This window comes from Lipotes vexillifer, unplaced genomic scaffold (genome assembly GCF_000442215.2).
Source record: "Lipotes vexillifer unplaced genomic scaffold, Lipotes_vexillifer_v1.1 scaffold23, whole genome shotgun sequence".
NCBI lineage: Eukaryota > Metazoa > Chordata > Mammalia > Artiodactyla > Lipotidae > Lipotes > Lipotes vexillifer.
This window is the reverse complement of record NW_006796283.1, coordinates 3,302,108-3,319,059: the sequence shown is the minus strand read 5'-3', so window position 1 is coordinate 3,319,059 and position 16,952 is coordinate 3,302,108. Positions and strand designations below refer to the sequence as shown.

The window sequence follows — 16,952 nt, the reverse complement described above, 5'->3', positions numbered from 1 at the left end:
GGCAGGGAGGGAGGGAGGGTGGGGGAGTAATCAGTGGGTGAGTGAACCCAAAGTGGGTTCTGTAACACATACACACCCACACACCATACACGCCCCCCTCGCACACACCGCACACACACCACAGTAGCCATGGCGGGGCCAGGAGCCCCTGTGGCCCCGAAGCTTTGCCTGGCTTCAGCTCACACCCCAGCCTGGGAAGCCCCTTCCTTCCCCGGCACCCACTCCCCCGACGTCTGGAAAAGCCCTTAAATCGCTCACCTCTTGCTCTCACACTTTCAGAGCTGGGGGTCTCTAGGGACCTGTGGCCTGGAGGGCACACTGCCTGTCAGCCAACACTCTTCAGCATAAATCCAGTCGGCCCACCGTTCCTCCGCCCCCACTCCCAGGCCACTCGCAGCGCTGCCCTGTCCCACCCGGTGCCCGGCTCGGAGCCCACAGGCTCCCATAGACCAGGACGGACACTGTCTCTGGCCCCCGCCCCCATCTGCTCTTGTCACCCCGCCCACTGGGCTCCAGCCACAATGACCCCCGGGCACAGGCAGGCCGCCTTCTCAACCTGTGCACAGGCCATCCCCTCTGCCTGGAGCACCGGGCCCTGGATGGCCACTCAGGTGGTGCTCAGGTGGACTCCATTGCAGCCCCTCTCCCTTCCCTTATCCCTTCACCACCAACCAGCCCAGGGCTTCGCTGATGGTGCCGTGGTTGTCGGTCACCCACGGGGCAGGTGGGGAGCTATCCATTTTGTTCACAGCTCTGATCCCAGTCCTGGGCACAGGGCAGAAACTCAGTAAGTGCTGATTGAAGACTCCTTCCAAGCTCAAGATAAAGGTTACTTCCTTCGGGTAGCCTTCTGAGACCCCTCCCCTCTTCCCTGCACACAGTAGGTGTCACTCAGCAGGTGAAAGTGGCAGGGGGGTGCAGACAACTGCCCTGCAGCCCCACAGCCCTTAGAGCTGACGTGCGCCAGAGGTGTGGGGACTGAGGCTCCAAAGCGGGCATCGTAGCTGATCCAGAACTGCTGAGGCCACGCACTCCTGGGCCCCTAAACTCATTGCCCCAAAACGTGCTCTGAGCCAGGACCTTGTGTCGTGATAGGTCAGGTGGTTCTAAGGTGGCTGGCTGGGTGCCTGAGCTGGGAGGTGCCCGTTAGCTTGGCTGCCCCTTGTCTGGCAGGTCACCCGTGGTGGACAGAAGCCCAAGGGGGTGTCCAGAGCTGCCTGGGCCTCTGCTGGGGTTGGGGGAGCATGACTCAGCCAGGCTACAGAGACATGTCCCCCTGAGCGGACCCCCCCAGGAAGTCACCCCAGGACACCTGTCCATGGGGTAGGGAGGTAGTCCCCAGGGGCCACACCCATGTCTGTGGGTAGAGGGCTGGGCTTTGGGAACGAGGCCCATCGCCAGACCCGGGAGCTACTGCATGGCCAGCGGGGCACACCTGGGCTCCACTCTGTTAAAACATAACCCCGCCCTGGGTGCACCTGGGTCCATGCATAGACCTTCCTAGAAAGACACACCATGATCTGGGCCAGTGGCTGCCCCTGGGGGACCAGCTGGGTGTTAACCACCAGGCAGGGTAGAGGGTGAGAGAGTGGCTTCACCCACTGCGCTCTGTGCCAGCCAGTGCTGTGCTCTGAGATACTGTTCAGCAGTGAGACAACGCGTATTCACGTGTAAAATAAACAGCTGTTTTAGAAACACAGGGGTGCTTGTTCCTCCCAGGGGGCTGGGGTGAGGGGAGCCCAGGGGGCCAGGAAGTGGAGGTGGCCATCAGAACACCTTTTCCCTTTTCTGTAGGTGTTTTAGCAAGTTCTAGAAGAGTGAGAATGTTCCTTCTAGCCCAGCTGTTTTTGTCAAAGGATAAACTGCCTCTCGAGCTGGGGGCTGCCCAGCACAGGATCATCCCCCAGGCACCGGGGACTGGGCCCTTCCCAGGCCAGGTCTCAAAGCAGAGGCCTGGAGCCTCAGTACCTGCCCAGGGCCCCAGGGGGGGCACATAAATACCCGATAAATACACATAAATAGGAGGGGCGTCCCTGGAGGCCAGTCCAGGAGCCGAGCCGGTGATCACCGGGCCGACCTGGGCAGGACACAGGTGCAGCCCACGGGCACTCGGATGAACTCGGTGTGGAAGCTGAAGGCCCCGGACGTGGGCACCCCCGCCGCATCCCGGGAGCAGGGCCGACGGCGCAGCACCAGGAGGCTCTGGACCAGCGGCACCGAGTTGAGCGCAGCTGTCTCGCGGCCTGTCTTGGCGCTGATGCAGCCCCTGCACAGGCACTCGGCAAAGGCCAGCTTCTGGGGGTAGCGGCTCTCGTCCGTGTCCACGCTGCGGGACAGGCGGGGTGTCAGAGAGCCCTGGCGGGCGCCCCCTTCCCTGCCCGCGGCCCCACGGCTGCTCCACGTGCTCAGGGGCGGCTCCGGGCCGCAGAGCGGGAGGTGTGGGGCGCTGGGAGAGTTTGGCACGCAGCTGGTGCCCAAGAAGTGAGACTGTGCGTGTGCCCCACGGCCCTCCCAGAACCCAGAAGCCCCTTCTCTCCCTGCCAGTCCCAGCCCCACCCCTGCAAGGACTCAAATGGGGGCCCCCCAAATTTTCCCAGGGGGACCCTGGTGTCTGAGGTCTGGGCTGAGGTCTGAGACACTGGGCGAGGACCAGCTCGTGGGGGAGCCTTGACCTCCCAGTGGTGGGGCGGGCCGGCCGGAGGTCAGCAGGTGAGAGCGCTGGGGCTCGGGGTGGGGGGGGGTCCCCGGGGCCCGTGCCCAGGGAGGCCCGCTCTCACCGGTATCTCCAGGGCGAGATGGAGCGCTGGTGGACGTCAGCTTCCAGCACCTCCTCGGGGCGCAGCACGGGGCACTGGTTCCCGGCCGGCGGCCCCGCGTGCCGGCCCCGGCGGCCCGCCGCCTCCAGGCCGGACACCAGCGCCACTGGCAACGCCTGCTCCCACTTGGCCGCTCGAGCCAGCAGGTGGGGAGGGGCGTGGCCCAGGGGCAGCTCCGCCGCCGAGTAGCAGCGCGGGGTCCCGGCTGTGTGGGTGCGGGCCCCCGGCCGGAGTGGGGGGCTGTGGAGAGCCAGGCTGGTGGGCGGCCAGAGCAGGAGCAGGAGGACACGGAGGGGCTGGTGGACCAGGCGGTGGGGGGTCAGCGGCGCCCCGGGGAGGGGCCCCGCCCTGCCTGCCGCTGGCTCTGCTCCCTGTGGAAAGCGGGCGGGGGGACGTAGCCTCCCTCTACAGGTGGGGAAACGGAGGCCCGGGGGGGTCTGGGCTCCTGGCTCCCTTTTGCCCCCAGATTTGGGCGGCTTCCCGGACCCTGCCGCGACGTCCTCAGCCTGGGTGTCGGGCGGCAGGCCGGGTGGCGCCGTCCAGGCGGGAGGGCGGGGAGAGGAGCGGCTCACCATCGCAGCGGGGGCTGGGCTCCGGGCTCCGCGGCGGCGCACCTGGAGGTCCCGGCGTACCCGTGGCTGCCCTGGCTGCAGCCGGCTTGCGGCGCGCTTTATACCCCGGGCCACGCCTGGGGAAAATCCGGCACCCTCCCTCCTCGGGAAGGGCCTGGCCATGCTTCCGCCTCCCCTCCCTGCAACTGTCCCTCCCCTCGGGACAGGGTGGACCCACCCGCCCTCCTCCCCCCCACCTCCAGGGACCCTACCCCAGGCCAAGCACTTGCAGATGGGGCTCAGAACGGTCTTTCCTGTGTGACAGGAACTCTCGAACCTTCTCCAAGTGCCAAGTCCTAACCCCTTGTACGTTTTTGCTGTCTGGACCTGGTGGCCTGAGGCGAGAGCGAGCTCACTTTGCGCCACTGCCCAGTCCTCACCCAGGGTTGATTCTCCCGTCCCCTCCTCCTGCCACGTGGGGAGGTTCCAGAAGGGACCGGGCGGCTGGGGGCCAGCGAGCCTCTTCAGGACTCTCTGCTGGGCTTCTGTGGTTTCAGTCAACGAAAGTGCAAGTCTGAGGTGGAGGGGGTGACAATGCCCTGGAACCTTTAAAGGGCAGGGTGCCCTAAGAAGCTTTCTAAGGAGGCCCCCGGAGCCCACCTGCACCAACTCCGTGCTGCTGGTGAGGGTGCTGGGGGTGCCTTCATTACCCTAAAAGGGAGACGGTTTCGGGCCAGATCCTGCCAAGTTTTGAATGCTGAGGTTCGGATGCCATGCTGGCGAGGGCCCGTCTGCCCTGGTCCTCTCGAATCAGTAATAAAATGTCCCGCTGAGGAGGGCCTGGGCGTGGAGGAGGGAGTCAACCTGCCTTCTGGGTTTCCTCACCTGCTGGCAGGAGCCAGCATGTACACCACGAAGGGGCCCGTCTGACTCTGGAGGCGCAGACTCGGTGGACAGGAAGACCCCTGAGAGGGGGATGGAGAAGGCAGTGGGACGCCAGGGCCCTCCCAGGACCTCCAGTGGGCAGTGTGTGACTCAGGGCCCCGAGTCCGCCCGCCCTCCCAGCCTCGGTCTGGAGGAAATGTTCCCACAGCGGGCATCGCGTCACGGCTGTTCTCCCAGCTTCTTTCTGACCGATGGATGGCCAGACACGTTGAGGCCCCAGGGCTGCTCCTGCCTACCACACCCCTGCCCGTGGCCATCCACCCTCTGCTTGCACACCTCCTGCGGCAGGGAGCTCACCACCTGTATTCATCTCCTGGGGCGGCCATAACAAAGCGCCCAAAAATGGGGGCCTTAAAACAACAGAAGTTTATTCTCTCACGGTCTGGAGGCCGGAAGCCCCAAGTCAAAGTGTCAGCAGGGCTGGTTCCTTGTGGGGTCTCTGAGAGGGAATCCTTGCTGCCTCTCCCAGCCTCTGGCAGCTCCTGGCAATCCTTGGGGCGCCGGGCTGTAAACGCACCAGTGCAGCCTCTGCCTCACTCCCACATGGCCTCTCCCCATGTGTGTCTCTCGTCTCTGTACCTTCTACAGACATTCTCTGTACCTACCCAGGGTGATCTCATCAAGAGCCTGACCTTAAGCACAGCTGCAGAGACCCTTCTCCCAGATAAAGGCACGTTCTTCCCAGGCACTGGGGCTAGGCCCTCAACATAGTTTTGGGGGACACAATTGAGCCCCTTCCACCTTCCACCAGGACAGATGCTCAGGTCCAGAGAAAGACCCTTCTTAGGCTGAGATGAGGCCCGCCTTATTGCAGGGCACCCAGGGCCTCAGAAATCCCAGTCCCTCCTGCTTCGGCCCCAAAGGTAGTGTGATCCCCTCCAGGGCAGGGACACCGTGCAGTGGACCTGCCCTGTCCCCAGGCGTGGAGCTGCCCTTGCAGAGTGAGGGGAGGGGGCACCCATGCCTGGCACTGGCCCCTGGGGGGGAATCCAAGGGGAAGTGTCCTTGCCTTCGTGGGGCCGGGGTCCCCCGGAAAGGATCTTCGGCAGTGAAAGGCTCAGGGGTCCCTACGCCAAGGGGCTGAGCTTCAGCATTTTCTGTGTCTTTGGGTGGGCAAGTCGGGGACAAACCCCGGGGCCGGGCCTTGCGCCTCCTTCCTCACTACCAGCCCGAGCTGTTTTGTGTGCACTGGTGGCCTGCCTGGGGTCAGAGTCCCAGGCACCCACGGAAGGACAGGGCGGAGCCCAGCAGTGCCTCATTCCTGCGGGCGGCTGAGGCAAGCACACCGGTACAGGGTTAGGCAATACTGGAAAGGCAGCTGCGGGAGGAAAGCTGGAGGGCGTCCTGGAGGAGGCGCCCTGGATGGCTCCGCCCCTCAAACCACACCCACCACATCTCTGCCCCCAGACCACACCCATTCGACCAAGCTCCCAAGTCCCCCTGCCTGGAGAGATGCAGAAAGGGGATGGAGGGGCACGGGGCGGGGGGCGTGGATGGAGGTAGGGGAGGAGGGATGGATGGAGACAGGCACAGAGATCTAGGGAGACTCAGACAAATGCAGAGACCACAGATGGAAGGCGGGGCAGATGGGAAAGGGCAGAGCCAGGGCAGGAAGGCAGAAACACAGGAGCCACAGGGACACTCACCAGGGTCAGTCCCTCTGAGTGCCTCTGGGGTGGCCCTGCCTGTGGCTCGGAGCCCTTGCAGCCTTGGCTGGACAGGAGCAGCCCAAGTGGGCTTGGGCTGGGGACGTGGCCTGCAGGAGGGGTTTGCTCCAGGCCCTGCCAGCTCCAGGCTCGAAGTTCTCCCCCATCCTAGAGGGAAGCCCAGCGGCAGGCCGCAGTCCCGTCTGAAGTGGGGGTGGCAATACCCTCTCCCCCTTCCCTCCTGTGGTGCGGCCTTTTTGACCATGGGGCCCCAGGCAGTCCTGCCCACAGTCAACCTAGGACACAGCCCAGTTTTCTCGTGCTCCCCAAACTTTGCACTGCCGGGAATGACCCCTTCGCCTCATGCTTGTCCACGGCCCCTCAAGGGCGGCTGCCCGGGGCAGGGGTCCCTGCCCGCTGACCCAGGGCCTGAGCCTCCTCCAGCCCAGCTCCTCCTCCCGGTGGGGGCTGACCGCCGTCCTCAGGGGCTGATGGGCCCGCAGGGGCTGAGGCGCTGGCTGAGCCGTCACGGGGGGAGCTGGATGGTTGGCAGAGAGCGAGAGGAGGGTGGAGGCCCAGGCCTTGAGGGCAACGGGGGCACAGGGCTGGCGCTGCGGGGCGGGGACTGGCAGCGGCTGTAAATCACCAGCAGGCGTGAGAAACCCACAGGAACTTAACTTTCACGGAACCGAGTTGCCCCACTAGCTCAGTGTATTCACTCATGACGCTGGAGATCCTTCACATTTGAGTTACGGAAGTTATAAACTGCAAAAATGAAATCTTTCTTTTTTTTCACCTGTTCAAGAGCGAGAGGAGGAGAGACGGGCACACTAGAAGCTGGAGGGTGCCTTGGCCTGGGGAGGGCGGCCCGAGGGCTGTGGCCCCCCTTCCCTCAAGACGAGGAGGGTTAGTATGAGAAAACTCAGAAGGGCCGAGGTTGGGCTCTCTGCCTCTGCTGTATTACACTCGGGGAAAGCACACCAGTTTCCCCCTGAGGAGGCCAGCTCCAGGACAGCACTGGCGCAGCAGACAGGGGAAGGCATGAGGGGCCGGGGCAGGCCCGGCCTGAGCTGGGAGAGGAAAGGTGAGGTGCAGCTGGGTCACAGTCCCAGGAACAGGGAGCAGTGCGTGCAAAGGCCCGGGGTGGGAAGGAGGAATGCAAACAGGCAGGGGAGGGGCTCTGTCGGGGTCTGCAGCTGTGGAGGAGGAGGGCTGGAGGGAGGGGCAGGGGTCAGTAGGCAGAAAAGAAGCTTGAGGAACTGGGAATCACTCCCACCTTTGCATATTAACCGCCTGGCAGGGCCTCAGCCCTCACGTCCCCTGGAGAGCAAAGATGCTGAGAACCCATTATACCACAGAGCCTCCCTTTTCCCACATGACTGGCCTGGAATGTTCTTTCCACTAGACCTGGGGGAGAGTTGGCTAGGGGTGTGACTCTCACCCCTCCCAGGACACACCCCTGTCCCCAGATGGCAAATGGCAAGCTGCTAGTTTAAACCCAGCTCCGGTCCAGGGGACCCAGGGCTGTAGATCCAACCCAGGCATGGGAAGCCAGGTCAGCCCAGCCCTTTGGCACAGGAGCTGGCTGGTCAGCCGGGCCAGGGGGGGGCAGTGTGCTGACACCAGCGTGGAGGACTCACTCACCTGTGGGCTCCTGGCTTCAGAAGCCATCACTGCTCGGCTGGCTCATGGGGCCCAGCGGCTGGGGTGCAGAATGCAGGGACAGGCTGTCAGCCAAGGTGTCCTGGATTCTGGCTCTGTGTCCTTGAAGGCCGCCCTTCGCCCTTCGGAGAATGGCAGTTCCCTCTGTACCTGGCTTTGACCCGAGGGTAAATCAGATAAGTCTTGAGAAATTGCCCAGACACAGTATTGAGGCCGGTGACGCAAGAAGCATCCCGTGTGCTGTGCTGTGGGTCGGGCGTGGACTGCACTGCAAACAGTCCACGCAGGAGGCCCCATGGTGTGGCACTGGCTCCTGGCCGGCTCTCCTGTCCCACAGGTCAGTGGCTACACAGCCTTGGGAAAGAGCACCCAGTAACTGAGGTAACTGAATGTAGCCTCAGGGTCACGACCCCAGGCCAGAGCCCCAGGCTGTGGCCTCCTGACGGCCGAGAACAGGGCTCTGGGAGGCATGTCGCCTGCAAGGGCTCATGGAACTCGGTTTAAAGTAAGTCACCCGAGAGCAGAGGTGCCAATGGGGGGATGGCGCGTGGGCACTCCCAGGCCCCGGCACCACTCTGCAAGTTCAACCCGCAAGAAAGGGTCCCCCCCTCCAGTGGTCTTGGTCCCGCCGGGAGGAGGGCACGGGCTGAGGAGGGCACTGCGGGCGGTGACTCTCAGACTCGACGACAGCCTCTCCCAGCCTGCAGTGAGACGGCACCGTAGTCCAGGCCGGGGTGTCTCATGTTCAGATACCTGCATGTCCGAGTGGGGTCCAACTGTGCGTTGAGGCACTGAGTGGAGAACTGGCTTTCGGGCTGGGGTCACCTCTCTGGCTCAGGGCCCGCTGCTGGGGACGGTGGGCTCTCGCTCAGGCGGAGATCTCGGTGTTCAGGAAGCCCTGCCAGGCCAGCCCCCGCGAGGAAACCAAGGTGAGTGCTCCACGGGGTGGGGCCTCCTTCAGCCAGCAGCCCAGTGGGCATTGCCAAGCGGAGGGCCGAGGCGGGGGCCCAGGCACAGGCAAACATCACCACCAGGGCAAGACAGCTGTTTATCAAAATATTTTATTTTAGGAGACCCCTCAAAAAAAGACCCTCCACATCTGACAGATGCCCAACAATACCCTCGGCCTTTTTTTTTTTTGGTCTTTTCTGTATTTTTTTTTTCCTTTTTAAATCAACTAAAACAATTTGATGCTTAAAATAAAAGACAGGAGTATTTCCCAATCAGACTTTAGTCAAGAATATATATATACTTTTTGATCCTGGGGACGGCAGGGGCGGGGAGGATGTTCGGCAGACTTGGTGTTCCTGGCGACAGTAGGAGGGCGGGTGCCGAGGGCGCGACCGACTGGGTGGTGAGGACGCCTGACTGACTAGCAGAGGGAGGACTCATCATTTACATAAAATCGAGCCAGCCCTCACCACGCTGCCGCCCGCCCAGCCGGCTCGCCGGACTTCTGCTCCGGGAAGGGGCTGCTTCAGTCTGGGATTCAGCGTCATCTTCGTTACGTGTGTGGCTTCTTTTCCAGCTGAGAAACTTTTTTTTTTTTTTTTTTAGTTTTTAAAAAGAATCACAGCCAAAATAAGACATTAACTGCAAAATCCAAAATGGCTGCGCTTACCCTATTTATAAAAACAAGTGAGTCTCTGCCCCGGGGAGCAGAGCCCGGGCTACACCTTCCCGGGGATTTTGGCCCGCTTGCGGGCAATGGCGTCCTCCACAGCCTTCAGCTGCTTCAGCAGCTCCTCCCGCCGGGACAGCGTGCTGGCCTTCCCTGACTTGGTGCCCGTGGACGCGCCGGTGGCAGCACTGGTGTCCGAGGCTTTGCCGGGCACACTGGTGACCTTGCTGGAGCTCTTGGACTGGGGGGACAACGGGCGCTTCCTGTGGGGGTGGGGAGGCAGTCAGAGGGGTGGAGGGCCTCTCTATGAGCCTCCTGCCAGGGGCCTGGACCCCAGGAGCTGTACCTGCCAGGTGGAAGGCGCCCCTCCCCACTGGACGAGGGCCCCCACAATGGGTAAGCGTGTGGGGCCCAGCCTGGCCTCCTGTCCCCAGCCCGGGTTCTGGCCACAGTCGAGGTGGCCTCCCCACGCCGCTCCCACACCCCCGATCGTGGAGCAGAGACTGCACGGGTGAAGGGGCACAGCGTCAGGGCTTGCCTGGAGCCACGCCATCCTGCCCTCCTACTCTGGTCCTCGTACGCACCCCGCTCTGTTCTGATGTGAAACCCCACACTGCTGACCCCGGCTTCAAGTCGTGCTGTGGGCCGAGGGCCGGGGGCTGTGCCCATCCTCCCTGCGGCCCCTCCCACCTGGCCCTCGACCGAAAGCCAGGGGTGCAGCTGTACAGAGACTCAGCCCACTTCCTGGGGAAAGGGGATCCATGCCTCTACTTCCTGTGCCTGACATGGGAGGGAGGGGAAGGGGTGCCACCATCTGGGTCCTGGTCCCCTGGCCCGGAGCTGCACGCTCAGGGCCGCTCCTCATTCTAGGACCCACTGGTGGGGCAGAGTTCAGACACGGGCCAGACCGCCCTCTTGCCTCTGGATCTGAGCCACGTGCCACATCCCTGCTGCCTCTGAGCCTGCCCCTGGCTAGTCCTGCTGGCCTCCACCTGGGGAGGGAAGCTGCGCCAGCCCTCTATGTGGCAAAGGAGCCAGCGTGCTGTGCCCAGGGCATGGGGGCCAGGGGGAGACACTCACCTGTCTGTTGGGGCTGCAGGTGCCTTGGAATTCTGGCCCCTCTGCCGCTCTGGCTTCGGGGAGCTGAGTCTCCCACCTGACTTTCGGTCCCGAGAACCTGGGTGACAAAGGACAGGTAAGACAAGGGTCCCAGTTCCACATGGGGCCAGCTGCACAGGGGCTGGTGTGCTCAGACAGGGATGGGGTGGCCCCTCTGGCCACCGGTGACCCCATGCCACAAAGCGGTGGCCGCTCAGTTCGGCTTCCTCACTTTCACAGAAAGACGTAAGGAGCAGAGCCAGTGAGAAAAAGGAAAAGGGGAGGATTGATTACACTGGAAAATGAAGCCCCAGAAAAACACGGAAGCCGAGGTCTAATTTCGGTTCTGGTTTCCTGAGCCAGCATCAAAACAGGCCACCGAGCTCTGAGCATCCAACTCCAAGCAGACAAAACCCTCCTTCCGTGCCTTGAAGAAACTCACAGTGAGGGTCTTCAAATGGGGAACAAAAAGGCACGGCGGCTTAAAAACTATAAGCAAAACCAAGAACGGGAAGGAGTGCTTCCTGTTGTGCGAGTGCGGGGCCCTGAGCGAGGGCAGACGGAGGGGGTCCTGCCCCGCAGAGGCATGCAGGCGGCCCCGGAGCGGGTGCTTCAGGGGCGGGCGGTGTCCACCTCCTGCTCCTGGTGGGGTTCATGGGACCTCTCCATTTTAAGGGGGAAAGACGGCTTGGGAACACTCAGGCTTTTGCTTTACTAGTTAGAGCCCGTCAGGAAGAGGCTCTGCCTGGGCCAGTGGTTCCTAGGGGTGGCCGAGCACCGCTGGGGCAGCAGTCAGGTGCGTCCTGCGACACTGAGATGCTGCCCGCCCTCCACACGCTCACGGCCTCTCACCAGCCCGGGTGGGGTTTTCCAGAGGCCGAGTGATTTGTGTGACCAGAAGAGATGGGATCCCAGCCGTATGAGGGCTGTAAAAAACCAAAGACCAATGCCACTCCTACTAACGTCTGTTTTGGAAGATAGTTATTTTCTATGAAAAATCTTATCTGTGTTATTTAAAGGTAAGCATTATATATAGTTTTAACTTCCAAAACTGTAAATGTCGATAGACATGACCCACCCAATCAGAAGTCCCTGAGGCCCTCGAGACTTTTTAAGGGTAAATGGGGCGCCGGCTCCAGACGCAGGAGGCTCACCTCGGTCCGGGGAGAGGTTGGCCCGCTTGGCTGGAGGTGGGCTCTGCCTGTCCTTGTCCGAGGGCTCGTAGCGCTTCCTGCCCCCTTTATCAGCAGCCTGGAACAACGGGGTGTTTGTGAGGAGGACCAGGGCCTGAGCGAACACAGGCCCTGGAGCAGGCGGCCACCTGCTCTCCGCGGCTGCAGGCACTCCTCTGGGGCTCCTGCGCCACGTGGCCCCAAGCGGGGCAGGGCCCACGGTCTCGAGGCCTCCACGCCAGGGGTGGGACTCAGGCCTTCCGGTCTCTCAGGGCATCGCGGATGTCAACTCAGAGGCCAAGTCTGCTTTGCTCCCTGCCCCAGGTCCCAGGGCTGCTGTGTGGGAACCGGCCCGTCTCCCATCTACCCTGTGCCCACAGGCACTGCCCACAGGGCTGGCCACGAGGGCAGGACGAAACGGGTGATGTGGAGAGCCGCCTGCCGGCCCGGCCCCGGGCCCCAGAGCCCCAGCAGCACCGCCCACGGCCTCACCTTGTTCAGCAGAGTCAACTTGATCTCCTTGTGGGCGATGAACGCGGCCGGTGGGGGCTGGCCGGGCGGCGCCTGCTGGGGGGTCGTGGGCTGCTGGGAGGACCTGCCGCCTGCAGGGGTTCTCGAGGGTTTGGGCGGCTGCGTGGACGGATCCCGCTTCCGCTTATCTGCTTTCACACCATCTTCTTTCTTAGACTTTCCTGCCCGTGAGAAACGCCCATCAGAGCCTCTGTTCCGCCGAGGCGGCCGCCCGCGTGCCGTCTGGGGGAGGCGTCATCACTGGCAGCGTGGGGCCGCTGCACGCCCCCTCCCCTGCACACAGGCTCTACCTTTCTCCTTCTTGGTCTGGGCTGGGGTTGGGGACCGCGAGCTAGCCGAGGACACGGGGCTTGCCAGGTCCGCATACATGTCGTCCGAGTCCACGCTGTGCGCTGAGCTGCTGCTCGACGTGGCGCTGGACACGGAGGAGACGCTGCTCACGCTCAGGGACCTGCACGCACAAGCACGTCTGCACCGCGGCCCCAGCCTGAGACCTGCTTCCTGCTCCCAGGGAAGGGGAACCCACCCAGCCCGAGATGTGGGGGGCTCTGGGCACTCTATAGGTGCTGCCCAGGGAGGGGACGCCCACGTGGCTGTGGCCAGGCCCTCGTGCTCACAGGTGACTGTGCTATTATTAGCTGGGCAGGGACACACGGCTGAGTGTGACCAAGAGCTGGACACCCAACCTGGCGACGGGGCACAACAGAGGGCGGACATGGGCCACAGCGCGAGCAGACGCTGTGCCAGACAAGCCAACGGGCCCGCTCAGGAGGCGCTGAACATGGCCGACCTCCTAGGCCCTCACAGCCCAGGCTCCACAGGGACTCCCGCCCTCTGAGAAAACCAGCAGCACTGCGTCCTAAGGTGTGTGGAGGCTGCAACAGGGAAGGGAAGAGCCCAGCCTTTTTGAAACGTTTGGTCTTTAACACACCCCAGACCTACTCTGACAGCTCTGGGCAAATGTATATACACCACCTGCCGCCGGCAAATGAAAGAGAAAACCGGACTCGAGGCATCTAAGGGCTGATCTGATACTGTCTGCTCTCTGAGCAACTAACAGCAGCACATTCTCTCCTGCTTGCTCTTTGCTCAGATCTTCTCGATCGGCCGCCCCCAGCTGCCTCAGTCCGCTACCCCCTCCTCGCCAGAGCGGCTCGGGAACAGCTCCTCGGACCCACGGTGCCGCTACCCGAGGGAGGAGGGTGCTCACACCTAACGTGGCCTCTCCCGGGGTTCCCTGGACCCTGACTGGGGGACAGAGGCAGATGCTGATGGGACTGGGGCCAGAGAGACGTGATAATGACCTGGATCTGGAAGTAGAGCCGCTGTAGCTGCTGCCGCTGCCGCTGCCGCTGACAGTCCGCCTGCAATACAACCAAGAGCCCGGCCGCTCACGTTTCTGTGGCCTTGACACGCGGGGGCTCCTCCAAGCCGGGGCTCGCTGGCCTGAGACCAACGCGCCCCCAGTGACTCGCCACCGACCGGGCAGTGGGCGGAGCTCTGATTCCCTCAGAGTGAACCAACCACAGCCCTGGCCAGCTCCCCTCACACTGTGCCTCCAGCAAGGGCGAACTTGGCACCGAGGGAGCACCCGGGCCCCTCGCAGCCATAGAGCTGCTGGGGACACCGAGGCTCGGTGATGTGCCGCGGTCCCTGGCCTCCGCTGCCTGCGAGCACCCCTCCGCCAGCCCTGGAAGGCCGGTGCACTCACCTCCTGGGCGGGCTCCTGGCCTGCCGCTCCCTCCTCCTGGCTTCCCGAAGGTCTCCGGGCTTGGTGGGCTCGGGGGCAGGAGCAGTGGTTTTGGGGGCCTGCGGTGGGGCTGGAGGTGGGGCTGGCTTCTTCAGCAGCTTCTCTCTGTGACGTGGGACAGAGGGAGGGTCAGACCCGGCTGGGCAAGCGGAGGCGGCCCTGCTGGCCGACCTCGGGGCGCGTGCAGTGCACGCGGCACACTCCCCTGTGTGGAGCTGTTTCCCGCGGACCCCCACCCCACACTGAGCGTCCCATGGCCTCCCCATCCAAGAAAGGACAGGGAGGAAGACGGGGCCGTCTGAAGAGCCCCGGAGCAGTGCCGAGAGCTGGGCTGTGCTCCCTCAGTAATTGGAGACACCACTGCAGTCGGGAAAACGGCCCCCAAGCTGTTCTTCACCGTTGCGTGGGGAAGATACCCTGCCAGTTTGTTAAGCGCCCTGAACACGCACGGCGCAGATGGGCCACAGAGCAGACCCTGCCAGCAACTCTGACGCCAGCAGGAAGCAGAGTCTGGGTTAAAGGAAGCTGCTCAGCACAGCAGCAGGGCTGAGTCCAAGCCTGTGCCGACCAGGAGGGAGACCCGCACTTACCCCCGCCCGACGCCATCTGCGTGAAGCCTGGGGCCCCGAAGCGCCCGCACTGTGGTCGGGGTCCCCACCCAACAACACAGTTCAGGTGGATGCGGTGCCTGTGGCCTAAGTTATATGCCAACACCGTTCCCTTTCTAACAGTGAGCCGCCCAGGATTCCCTAAGCCTGAGGCCCGGGAGTCGACCCCATTCAGGAGGAAAACCTGCCACAGGGGCTGGGGCCAGACGCGCGTGGGGACGGCCAACGTCAGGACGGGCCTCGCGCTTGGCAGAGCTGCAGGAGCGGAGCACACTCTCACCCGGCGGACCATGCACCCCAACCCTGCACGCCAGGTATTGTGAGGTTTGTGTGCTAAGTCCTAGATGCTTCTAACCCCTCCCGTCGTCACATCTGTTGAGAAGGATCGATGTGACCAGTCCCAGGAGCAGCAGAGAAGGTGAGGACGGCAGGGCTGAAGCTGCCACGGACACAGCCAGGGCAGAGCACAGCAGGTCCCCAGGGCAAGGGGCCCTCACGTGCCGCACTGGCTCCTGACAAGTGAGGCTCCAGCACCAGAGTGAGCACGCTGGAGCACGGGTGTCCTGGCCCACAGCCAGGAAGCGCGAGGCCAGGCCTACGCCCCGCGCCCCTGCCCACTTCCCAGGCCGCCGCAGCACTCACCCTGCTTTTGCGGGAGGCGGAGCCGGCTCCCCCTTGGTTCTGACAGGTCTGTGCGGCGAGGGCGTCGGGGACGGGGACGGGGACGAGGAGAAGGACCGGGACCTACAGGGAGCGAACCGAGGTGAGAGGAGGCCTGCGCCCAGCCGCACCCCCGCGGGGCTACCGACCAGCCTCGGACGGGTCTCGGTCATCTCCTCAAATGCACGTCACAGGGAAAAAGAGGTGCCAAGGGGCAGGCAGTACTCCATCAGCCGTCACCTGGGAGCTGGCGGGGAGGCCCTGGGACAGTCAGTGGGGCTCGCAAACACAACCCGAGGGGAAGGTTAAGTAGCGAAGAAAGCGCCCCCGATTTTGTGAGAACAGCTCAGCCGTATACAGACCACACACAGGGCCTTTCTTCCGTCTGTCCCCGTGTCACCCAGTGCTCACAGAGGGGAGACTGCAGGTAAGCCCCCCACACCCTGGGATTTCCAGAACCCCCAAATTTATCAGCTTGGTTCCAGGCTTTTCCCCCACAGCTCACCAGCCTTATTTTTCACGTGAAACCACAGAAGGCTTCTCCTGCCATTGATGATCGATATCTTTGCTGTCTCCCTCTCAGCCTCCTACAGGCAGCCTTCCCCGACTGTCCCATGACAGCAGCCTTCCCCTGGACACCCAGGCACTGCTTACACTTCTGGCAGGAAGGCTGTGAGGCCCAGTGTCCACAGCTGGCCCTCTGGATACCCTTAGCAAAAGGCTGGCTTTCCTTTCTCACAGCTGTCACTCAGCACAAGATGACATTCAGGAAAAGCAGGCCCAGCTGTCATCTAAGTCCACGATCACAGAAACATGGCCTTCAGATGCAACAGCTTCAATGATCTCCTTGGGCTGCTCCCACCCGCTCTACGCTGTCCTAGGGTGAGACAGCCTGCCAGGAAGGGGCGCCACTGGGGGCCACAGGCCCCGCAGGAGGACCCATCAGTTTACCCCAAGAACACTTTGTGACGTGCTCCCCAGGGAAGCGGTGGGCACGTGTGTCTGTGTGGGTCTGTGCGTGGTGTGCATGTGAGCGCGTAGGGGTGGGTCCACACCCCGCTGCGGCCCTCTGGGAGAGCTGTGCCTGTCTGCGACCGCGGAGACAGAGCCACACAGGCGGCCCCCTCCACTCGCAGCCTCCCTCTGGTCCCAGACGTGCCCTGGGTGCGGCCCCACCTGCGCGTCTCAGGTTGACCGGAGGCAGAGGGCGGGGGAGTGACTCTGGGTCCGTGTGCAGGTGGCACCGGGGGCGGAGGCGCACGCAGCAGCCTGCACTTGTTGAAAAGGCTGAAGAGGCAAAAATGGTGTCAGCCGTTTCCTATTCCTCATGGGAACCAGTGACTCCTCCCACCCAGACGATGACCAGAAATTCTCTAACAGTCCAAGCAGTTTGCCTATTTTCAGTGGGGAAATACTCCCAATCTTTCTGGAATAGGGCAGTAGCACCTTCTGTGAAGATGGAAACATTCTGAATCTGAGCGCCCCGGACATTCTGTATCTTTGCGCACACTCCAAAATTCTAGTGTGCTGGAATGTGACCCACCACGCGTGGCCAGTGCAGGTCCACAGGAGGTCACCCGAGCTGGCGCTGACCCCATGGCTGCCTCGTTTGTGCTATGAGCACAGCCCCCAGTCAGGCCAACATCGGTGTGGCCTATGAGCCCTGACATGCACCTGTGTTGGTTCCTCGGGCCCTCGCTGTGTGTTCTTCAGAATTCACCAGACACCTAACCTAGCGAGACTCCTCCTCAAGCAATGAGGACCTGGAAGGCCCCCGTCAAAGCAGAAAGCTGCCGTCACGCAGGAACCCGGATGAGCCGGCGTTGTCCACACCTGCTGGGCCTCAGGGACGCACCTGGAGCGGCTGCCTGAGAACGAGCTGTGTCTGGAAG

General features: G+C 63.0%; 1 protein-coding gene across 1 annotated transcript in view; it reads right to left on the bottom strand.

Annotated features, from left to right (window-relative positions):
• Positions 1-9,290: 9,290 nt before the first annotated feature.
• Positions 9,291-16,952, bottom strand: part of ZC3H18 (zinc finger CCCH-type containing 18) — a 44,560-nt gene continuing 36,898 nt past the window's right edge. The window contains exons 9-17 of the mRNA XM_007468471.1: positions 16,916-16,945; positions 15,043-15,144; positions 13,754-13,897; positions 13,347-13,406; positions 12,333-12,493; positions 12,004-12,203; positions 11,494-11,590; positions 10,322-10,418; positions 9,291-9,504 (exon numbers count right to left, since the gene is read on the bottom strand). Coding sequence (XP_007468533.1) covers positions 9,291-9,504; positions 10,322-10,418; positions 11,494-11,590; positions 12,004-12,203; positions 12,333-12,493; positions 13,347-13,406; positions 13,754-13,897; positions 15,043-15,144; positions 16,916-16,945 — 1,105 coding nt within the window. The remainder of the gene's footprint in view (positions 9,505-10,321; positions 10,419-11,493; positions 11,591-12,003; positions 12,204-12,332; positions 12,494-13,346; positions 13,407-13,753; positions 13,898-15,042; positions 15,145-16,915; positions 16,946-16,952) is intronic.